The sequence below is a fragment of the Podarcis vaucheri genome (assembly GCF_965113315.1).
Source record: "Podarcis vaucheri genome assembly, chromosome: 14".
Taxonomy (NCBI): domain Eukaryota; kingdom Metazoa; phylum Chordata; class Lepidosauria; order Squamata; family Lacertidae; genus Podarcis; species Podarcis vaucheri.
In genome coordinates this window covers 54,667,387-54,677,487 of record NC_138752.1, presented here as the reverse complement: position 1 = coordinate 54,677,487, position 10,101 = coordinate 54,667,387, and the positions used below count along the sequence as shown (strand labels likewise).

Sequence of the window (10,101 nt, the reverse complement as noted above, 5' to 3'; positions counted from 1 at the left end):
CAATAAAGATAACACTGTACTGGACAACCAAGTCCCTATCCGCCTCTCTCCCTGCAGTGCCACGCAGACGCCGCGCGGGGGCAGAGGAGAGGCGCGCCTCTCGCCCTCCCTTCCCGCCGCTCTCCTCTCTCTGGCCGAGCCGGGGAGGGGGCGTGGCGCGGCGAGGCTTATTCCCCGCCTACTTCCGGGCCAGCCTCGGCCCCTCCTCCTCCGAGGGGGCGGGCCCGGCCGCCGTCACAAACGCGCAGCTCGCCCGCCGATAGGCCGCCCGCCGCGCCTAGGAAGCGGCCCCTTTGTGCGCGTGACAAGCGCGAGGGGGCGGAGCTCCGTCCGGCGGAGGCGGCGCTGACCGGAAGTGCCTCTAGACCGTGAGGAGACCGGCAGGAAGCGGCGGCCGGCTGAGGTAACGGCTCCGCGGCGGCCGTTGGCCGGGCTTCCCCTGGGCATGCGCAGAGGGCCGCCTCCCAGCCCCTTCCCCCAGGAGCGCCAGGCCGGCCAGCTGCCGCCGCGCCCACCTCGCAGGGGCGTTGTTGGGGGGGGGGTTCCCAGTGAGGACTAGGAACCTGGGGGGGGGATCAGGGCTCGTTTAATCTCTCTTGCACCCCCCCCCGCCATATTGGAAGCGCCTCCCTCAGGCCTGGCCTGCCTCGCAGGGGTGTTGTTGGGGATTGAGAGAGGAGGAGGAGGGAGAAGAGCCACTCGCCCCACCCCCCCTTGAGGGGCCTGGAGAGAGAGAGAGAGAGAGAGAGAGGGAGGTGGGGGGATGCAATGACAGTACATAACTAAGTCAGACTCCCCCCCCCCCAACCACCCTGTGAGGGAGGTCGGGTGAGAGAGATGGCGAGTGGCTCAAGGTCACGTCCAGTGAGGCTCCTGGCGGTTGAGTGGAGGGGGGAATTCGAACCCTGGTCTCTGCTGGGCCCTGGTCCTCCTCTGATCCCTGCGAGGGGGGCTCAGGGACGCGGTGCTTGGCTCCCAGTGTCACCCCCAATGAGCTCCGTGGCCTAGGAGGGGATCGGAAACCACCTTCTAGTCTGACACGCACTTACCGTATTTTTTGCACCATAACACTCACTTTTTCCCTCCTAGAAAGTAAGGGGAAATGTCTGAGCGTGTTATGGAGGGAATGCCTGCGGGTGGCATGCCTACGGATTTTCCTCCTCTACAAACTACGTGCGTGTTATGGTCGGGTGCGTGTTATAGAGCGAAAAATATGGTAATTCCAGTCGCTTAGCTGCATGGAGGGGGATTTTGCTTCTGCCCACCCCCAGTTTCCACTATTCAGCCTCACTGGATTAGGAGAAAAGGAAGGACTTTCTTCACAAATGTGAATAGGTTTTTGCCCCTGCATCACTTTACTCACTACTCCCACCCAACTAAAAAGCCCCACGTGTTATTTATTGGTTAAAAAGCAGGAGGCTGAGAGTAGGAAGAAGCAGACAGACTCCACCGTGGAGGGATGCAAGAACTATATCTGGACTTCGTTCTTCCCTCCCTCGTGAAGAGGAAACTACCTGATTTATGAACAAGTTTCCTGGGGGATCCCACTTCTTGCACCCCTCCATTCTGGGGGGGGGGTGTCTTATCTATTCTGACTCTCAGCTTCCTGTTCTTTAACTATGGTTCTGGGATTTACCCACAGGCAAGCTGCCTCTGGATGTGGAGCCTGTAGTTTAGCTACCACAGCTAATACCACGGAAGAGTCCTAGTGGGTCAGACCAGGCAGCCCAACTGTTCTGGCATCCTGGTTCCAACAGCAGCCAGCAGGATGCTGCCTGCAAGCATCCATGTGGTGCATGAAGATTGCAGCCCTCCATCATTTTACCACCACCTCTCCCAGCCCAAGCGGTTGGTAATCTGCAGCCTGCTGCTTCTGGACTTGGAGGTTCCACTACCTGCCATGGCTTCTTCCATGTGGTGAAGTGGAGGGTGCTTAGCTGTCCTGCCTGAGCATCTGAAGGTCGTGCTGTTGCTGCTCCCTCTTGAATGGGGCCTGGCACTATCCTGAGCACCCCACTCCTGTATCAGAGGAAGTGGCACAGAGGGCTAGCCCCTTGGGTCCAAGAGTCAGTCAGCTTGGAAACTGAGTGTCAAAAGTGCTGGAAATATAGTTAAGCTGCTAACTGTGTTAACTTATTAACATTTCATTGTCCTGCATACTTCATTTGCATTTTTTGAGTAGGCAACTTGTAATTTTCCTTTGGAACTGTACTGGTCTAGCTGAAAATATTAGAAGCAGTGTTAGAGGGAATTCGTTTTGGGGGGGAGTGGGGCACTCATATAAGTTCCTAACGGATCCTTTCTCAAGTTCCTTTGGAACTGTTGGCCTCTGAGAAAGAAAGAAGAAATTCCCAGTCTCTGGAAGTGAGCTGTGCCTGAGCAGCTTGTAAGTGGATCATTCTGCCAGCCCTCTGGTGGTATGATGCATAGGTTTTCCTGAGACGAAGGCAAAGGCAGTGGGAGGTTTCCTGGTATCAACAGCCTCCTGACGTCAAGTCCTTGCCTAGTTGGCATGGTGGCGACTGGAATCCTGTGGCAGGAGGTGGCTGGGGTGCGGCCTCCTCCTGGGACATTTTAGAGAAGGAAGTTTTGTCTCTCAAACTGCAATTTGGCTGATGGATTGCCTTGAAGTGTGCACATCTGTAGCAGCACTCAGCTGGTTCCTGTGCTCTGGGATGGGAATAACTTTTGCCCCGATTGCTTGCTTATAATAAGGTGCCTTTGTGACTGGTATGGGGTGTCCTTTTGGGCAGTGGCCACTCAGAAAGGAACTGAAGAGCTAACTAGCAGTGATTTGCAAAACGTCTCCATGTTCCCTGTGGTCTAGGAAAGGAACTGGCAGCAGGGGGCATGATTTGGAGCAGGTTTCTGAGCAACCAGTGTCCTCTGATGGCATTTCGATGGAGGGCATGTCTGTGGCTGGTAGTTGATGCATCACCAGGCTTGTGTAGCCAAATTGAAATAGGGTTATAATGTATTGCAAAATCTCAAGGCCCAGACCTGATTAGGTGTTGAGGGCAGACTCTTTTAAATCCTGGTTGAGTTGCTCATTTGCACTTTTCCACCAAGGCACCAAATCAGAAATGCATTAGTTAAGCCCAGGATTTCCCTGAGGGGGCTGGGTGAGGTGGCGCACGGCAGGGGCTCCTGCAGCTCGACAGGGTGTAATGGTGCTGATGGGTAGCTTGTGGCATCCTTTTTAAAGCACTGGCACCGTACCTGCTGTTACTTTGTCCCCACTAACTTGAGGAGATGCAGTTCCCATATCCCCTCTCTCTCTTTCTGCGTGTCTCCCTGTGTCTTGCTGTATTTGCCTGTCTGTCTCTCTATCTCTCTTTCCCATATCTGCCTGCAAGCCCTGCAGTGTTTCTGACTATCTTGTTGTTCCTGGCCATAGGTATCATCTGTCTTGTCCCCTGCATGTCCTTCATGGCATGGCTGGCAGAGCTGGCTGGCATTCAGCTTTGGCTGCTCCCTCCCTTTGTTCCTCTGGAGCAGTTTCAATGGCTCACCAAGTAGAGGTGGTTGCTGCTGCTGCAGCCCAAATCCTAGAAATGAAAGGCAGGCATTGAAGGACTTCTTTGCTACTCTTCCTGCTGCCGGGGCAGCTGCAGCCCAAACAATGGTTTGCTCAGCAGTTACACATCAAACTGGGCTCTTTGCTCTCCTCAGTTCTCAGGCTGACCATGGAGCTTAGTCGGAGGCTGTTCTTACTGAATAGTGCGCAGTTTATTGGACCGCACAGTGAAAGTTCCTGGTGACAAGGACTTACATTTGGGGGGGTAGGCTTAAAATCCTGCACTTCTAAGTTGGCTTGGTCACAAACGGATCAGATTAATGCTTCGCACCACCACGTTGTTAGCCTTTGATCTGCAAAGCCTGGTTTTCAGCTCCAGCTGCATGAATCTTATTTGACTGTTAAGGATGCTGCAGACTTGTGGCTGTGTAAATGACTCTTTCTCTTTCTGAACAGGTAATTGAGGATTGAGCAAAGTGTCCTGCAGCCCAGCCAAGATCCATTGCTTGCAGAATGTCGTCTGATGTAACAGAGGCACTGGAGGAGCCTGAAAATCTCTCCTATGAGGAGTTGGAGGAGGATGACAATGTGAGGTGAGGAGGAGAAGGAAATGTTGGCAGAGGCCGCAATGGCAGGCTGGGAGATCTTCTCCTTGTGGTTTGATGCAATATTACTGTGTGAATGTGGTTCTAGATTCAGGTAGATAGTCGTGTTGGTCTGACGCAGTCGAAATAAATAAAAAAATCATGTGCATGCACACGAAAGCTTATACCCAGAACAAACTTAGTTGGTCTCTAAGGTGCTACTGGACAATTTTTTTATTTATTTCAACTGCATGAATGTGAGTAGGCCTGGAGCAAGAAAAGGAAGTGAAAATGCCTCAAAAGGAGACTTATTTGGTTCATCGTAACAAAATTTATAGGCGGCTTAATAAAATAAAATCTGTTAGTGATCAAAACTACAGCTTCGACACAATTAACTTTCCTGCTGCTGCCTCAGATGTGGGAACTTGAAGAAGGAACGCTGGTGTTTCAGCCTCGGGTGTTTGTCATGCTGGGTGAAACCCCTTCCCTGCTAAGCCAGGTGCTGAATGAAGGGAAGTTTGTTTGGTAATGAAACCCGCTCCTCCCTGAGAGATTCTTAGCTGGGGGTCTTCAGAGTCCTGAGCTTGCCATGTCCAGAGAGTGCTTTCAGAGTTTGGTATCTGTGCTGCCAAGAAGCCCCTCTGGGAAAATGGCACCTAGCTCAGCTCTCGCTGAATGTGTTATGGAGCTCATTGACGGAACCAAATGGAAGCAGGTGGGCTGGGGGGAGTCTCCCAGATTAGAGGACTCATCCAGGTAAGGCCAATAACTCTGGCCAAGGTGGGGAAAAGCAAGGGCACAGGCAGCCTGTAGGCAGCAGGAGGCGTCCTGGGCTGTTTTCCAGGCATGTACAAGGCTCTCGGAGGACAGGTTGGTGAGGCTTGGGGTGCTGATGGCACAGTGCATGGAGGGGGTGAGTGTAATGCCTTCTCTTGCCCTGGAGTGCAGAAAGGCACAGCAGTGTTTGTGGTGGTTTCATGGGGCCTGAGAGTTCTGGGCTGCTTGTTTTTGGGTGCTGGGAGGCTGAATCAAGCACGTGCCAGCTGCTTCCGATCTCGGGCTGCGCATGTAAGACCTCTTCCCTTTGGGCACTTCTGTCTCTCCCCAGCGCCACAGACTTGTCTGAGCTGCTCAAGGAAGGGACCAAGGAGTCACATGAACGGGCTGAAAACACTCAGTTTGTCAAGGATTTCCTGAAAGGCCGCATCAAGAGGGAGCTCTTCAAGGTGCGTCTTGCAGTGTGCGGGCCCTGATCCCCCTTTAGAGCAGGTGTAGGCAACCTTTAGCCTTCCAGGTGTTGCTGAACTGCACCTCCCATCAGCCCTGGCCCTTGACCATTGGCTGATGGGAGTTCTAGTTGAGCATCAGCTGGGGGGCGGGGCGGCAGCAGAGGTTGCCCCACCCCGTTTTAGCAGATGGGGGATGCGATTCATATGTGCTGTGTGGCCTGTGGGGAGCTCTCTCCCCCAGCAAAAACTCAGCCCAGCTGTTGGGCACAGATGCTTCTGGCTCTGTTGAATAGCCCCCCTGTGACTGGTCAGAAGTGGGCTTAGTGGCAGCTGCTCAGCCTTCCCTGTTCACGAGTCAGGGGCTGGAGATCTTACTTATATGTTATTTCATAATACTTATACACCACTTGATTATTTGTTTAAAAAACTCGAAAGTGTTTATAAGATACCGTATTGGCCTGGACACAATTGACCTGCAACTCCGTGGACAGCTGTGAGTCCAAAATGACTCCCAGGCTATGCACCTGCTTAGGGAGTTCCCAAGTCTAGGTGCTGCCAAACAATGAAGTTCTTATAAATGCAGAATGGTATTATGTAGCAGCTGTCGTAGTGACAGTTCTGCCGACCGAAGCGGTTGAGTGTGATAAGGTGATTTCATAGGTAAACTGGTCCCTGGTTGTTAAGGGCTTTATATACTAACCTGGCTCAGTAGCAACCAGTGCAGATCTCCAAGCACAGGGGTTATAGACTGACATGGCCCCACTGCTGTCAGCAATGGCCCCGCAGCATTTTGCACTAACTGCAGCTTCCAGATCAAGCACAAAGGAAGAGCCACAGGCAGCGCATTGCCATAATCTAGCCTTGAAGTCACTTAGTGCATGAACTATAGGGGCCAGGCTTTCCTGTGTCAGGAACAGCTGTAACGGTTGAACCAGTCGTAGCTGGTAAAAGGCCCTTCTAGCCACTGAGGCTGTGTGAGCCCCCAGAGACAGCACTGGATCCAGAAGCAACTCCTTTGGGGGGACCATCCAGGGAGGCAATGTTTTAGCCCACATCACCCAGGACTGTTCCGGTCTCTAGTCTTTTGCCTCAAACCTGCTGCCCTCCATAGTCCACCGTGAACTCTTCAGATCGTGGGGGCAGATCAGTGAAATTCAAGCAGCCACCCGATAGGCTCCAAACCCCTCATTTGAAAGAAGTTGCTGACATGTTGTCCAGCCAGTTAGGAGGGGTCCCAAGCAGCAGGGCCTGGGGCAAAGGAGGCCACCCTGAGAGTGCAGCCGAGAGCCCTAGCAGAGCCCCTGCTTCCATGCCCTCCGAGCAACAGCGCCTGGGAAGACTCTTCTCTGCCTGGGACCCAGGAGAGCTTCTGCCAGTCAGGCATTGTAGGTTAGAGGTGGGCAAGCTGTGCCCCATATTTCCTGACCAGGTGAGGATCTCTGGAGGGGAAGCCGGGGTTCCGTGCTGCCTCCTTTCCCCACGGGGCTCCTCTTCTCTCTTGCAGCTGGGCACCGTGGCCCTGTACTTCACGTACTCTGCCCTGGAGGAGGAGATGGAGCGGAACAAGGACCAGCCGGGCTTCACCCCTCTCTACTTCCCCCTGGAGCTGCACCGGAAGGAGGCCCTGATGAAAGACCTGGAGTATTTCTACGGGGAGGGCTGGCGGGAGAAGGTCCAGTGCTCAGAGGCCACCCAGCGCTACATCGACCGCATCCGGCATGTGGGAGAGCACGAGCCGGAGCTGCTGGTGGCTCATGCCTACACCCGCTACATGGGGGACCTGTCAGGGGGGCAGGTGCTGAAGAAGGTGGCCCAGCGAGCGCTGAAGCTGCCCAGCACCGGCGAGGGGGTCCAGTTCTACATCTTCGACAACATTTCCAACCCCCAGCAGTTCAAGCAGTTCTACAGAGCCCGGCTCAACGCCCTGGACTTGGACAAGGGGACCAAGGAGAGGATCGTCGAAGAGGCCAACAAGGCTTTCGAATTCAACATGCAGGTACGGAGCCGGGGGAGGCTGTTTCGGCTGCAGAGAAGACCCCACCTGGAGCTCAGGAGGAAGAAGCAGCTTCTGCTGACAGGAGGGGCTACAAACCCTGACCTGCTGCCTGTTGGGGTGGGGGATGCCTGCGGGAATCCCCCCGTCAGGTAGCCAGCCTTTGCCCTCCCTGTAGTTCTCAGCCTGGCTTTGAGGCTGGCCCCTTGGTGCTCTCTCCCGGGCAGGGTTGTGCCTCCGGCCTCTGCTCTGGACCGGGTTGCGTGACACCTCCCTCCCCCTACCTTTTGCCCTCCTTGGCCCACATCCTCGAGGGAGCAGTCAGCAGCACTGGCTCCTGGGCTGTGTACAAAGGTCACAAATCTGTGGCATCCGTTGCCAGGGTTGCAACTGAACAGCCACCTGGCACAGGAGGTTGAGTGTTGTTGTGAAACAAGTTTCTAGCCCCCCGTCGGCAGCATGTGCACACACAGAGTCTCAGTAAAGCCTTGCCCAAAGGGGCAGACCCAGGGGCAAAATGTGTCTTCCCGCTGAAGAGGTCCCACTAAGGGATGAGCAGGCCTTGCTGAAATCTCTGCACCCCCCAGGCAACTGCAGCCTGCGAGGCTGCCAAGGCCCCGGGCTGGGATTTGCCTGCTGCTCGCCACTGTTGGACCTCCTTTGACTAGAACCTCAGGCGTGGCGCAGGTGGCACTTCAGAGCCAGCCCTTGACCGGCATGCGTCTCCACCCCCATCGTTCTGCCCAGACACTGGGGTCCAGCGCCGAGGGCCTTCTCGGTGGTGGCACCTGCCCAGTGGAACGCCCTCCCACCAGATGTCAAAGAGAAAAACAACTACCAGACTTTTAGAAGGCATCTGAAGGCAGCCCTGTTTAGGGAAGCTTTTCATGTTTGATAGGTTATTGTATTTTAGTGTTCTGTTGGAAGCTGCCCAGAGTGGCTGGGGAAGCCCAGCTAGATGGGTAGGGTACAAATAATAAATTATTATTACAATGGTACGTCAGGTTAAGTACTTAATTCGTTCCGGAGGTCCATTCTTAACCTGAAACTGTTCTTAACCTGAAGCACCACTTTAGCTAATGGGGCCTCGTGCTGCTAGAGCACTATTCCTGTTCTTATCCTGAAGCAAAGTTCTTAACCTGAAGCACTATTTCTGGGTTAGCGGAGTCTGTAACCTGAAGCGTATGTAACCCGAGGTACTACTGTATTATTATTATTATTATTATTATTATTATTATTATTATTAGACTCTCACCCAAAATCCAGGCAGCGGGTATAAATCATTAATAATAATAATAATAATAATAATAATAATAATAAATTATTAGAATGCACCAGGACTCCGGGGGGTGGTTGCTCTGGCTCATGGCTTCTCCTTTCCCCTTCTCTGCAGGTGTTTGAGGAACTGGACAAGATCGGGGCTTTGTTAGCAGAAGAAACCCAAGAGGGGGGCCTCCCTGTGCATGATGGGAAAGGAGACCTGCGCAAGTGCCCCTACTACGCCACCAAGCTAGGTGGGTCTCCTTCTTTCACCTCCCTCCCTCTTTGGGTGCCTGGCCTGCGCCCCTGCCGGATTCTGATTCCACCCTTCTCTCCCCGCTCCCTCTCCCCAGGCGCTGCCGAAGTCTCCAGCTGTCCCTGCCACGTGGCCTTGGCTCTGCTGAAATTGCCCACCGTCCAGCTGGTCCTGGCGGCCTGCGTTGCTGTCGCCGCAGGAGTTGTGGCCTGGTACGTGATGTGAGGAGGCAGCGCACTCTGCTGCTGCTTCCTGGTGACAGTGGCACTTACTTGGCGGGACTCTGACTGTTTCCCACCAACTCAGGTGGAACGATTTAATTAAGAAACCATTAAACCCAAATGCACAAGGAATGAAAGAATGGGGGAGATGCCCTCCTGCCTGTCTGTACACGAGCGGTGTTTCGGTGGGTTAGCTAGCAAGATGGCACTAGAGACACACACCCCGGGCTGCTTGCTTGGCACTGCGCTTTGTTGAATACCAAAGCCCTGGGTGGAGCCTGGCAGCTCATTCCCAGACCCACAACTCCCTGCCCGCCTTTGCCTGGTGGAGAGGGAGGTCTGGGCACTACCATGGGCGGGACCAAACAGTTTGCCTCCTTGCAAGGGGGGGGCAGGGAGGGGGCAGGAAGCGCCCTGCCCCTTCTGCTTCCACTCATGGTGGTCTCCGACTTTGTGGCATTCCAGGTACGTAGTAGACGAACTGCATACTTTCAGTTACCCTCTTGTACATAAGAGAAATGCTAACGGTTTAGTTTCCCTGTAACTTATGGACTGTGTTAACGACTCGGAAATAATAAAATTTATATTTCGGTGTCTTAAAACTGCTGTGTGACTTGGGGATGAAGGGGAAACAGCCTGACTGCAGGCAGCTCTCCTTGCCGGATTTGTGAGAATGAGGCCCAGCGGAGTGTGCCCTGCAAAGCCCCCAGAGCCAGGAATCCTGGGGTTGCCCTATTCCTCCCCCCCCCCCACCTTTCTCTCTCCCTCTTGTGCTGCATCAGCTGCCTCCACTCACCACTTGGCAGTTGCCCCATAGCCCTGCATGGGTGACCTCCTGGTGAGGCTTTTAGTGTCTGGCAGACAACTCCCACTTGGTTTTTCAAGTCCTCTTTTTGGCTAACTCCTTGGCAAGTGGCTGGCTTTCACTGCTGGGGAAACGGAGACCTTTAAAGTCAACAGTCGGGCCAACTTGCCAGCTCAGATTTGTCCTGGCCCATTCAAGGTCTGGTGGCTCATTTACGTTGGGGCTTGGAGTAGCAG

The 10,101-nt window shown here is 54.1% G+C and overlaps 2 protein-coding genes across 2 annotated transcripts in view; both read left to right on the top strand.

The window, feature by feature from the left end:
- The window catches only part of MGRN1 (mahogunin ring finger 1), a gene marked incomplete at its 5' end in the record, with an annotated part of 82,230 nt that overhangs the window by 147 nt on the left and 71,982 nt on the right, over positions 1 to 10,101 (top strand). The window lies entirely within an intron of this gene.
- Positions 281 to 9,662, top strand: HMOX2 (heme oxygenase 2). The gene is made up of 6 exons (XM_082199906.1): positions 281 to 403; positions 3,974 to 4,110; positions 5,210 to 5,327; positions 6,835 to 7,326; positions 8,717 to 8,837; positions 8,937 to 9,662. The coding sequence occupies exons 2-6, from the start codon at positions 4,031 to 4,033 to the stop codon at positions 9,062 to 9,064; spliced, it is 939 nt and encodes a 312-aa protein (XP_082056032.1). The 5' UTR covers positions 281 to 403; positions 3,974 to 4,030; the 3' UTR covers positions 9,065 to 9,662.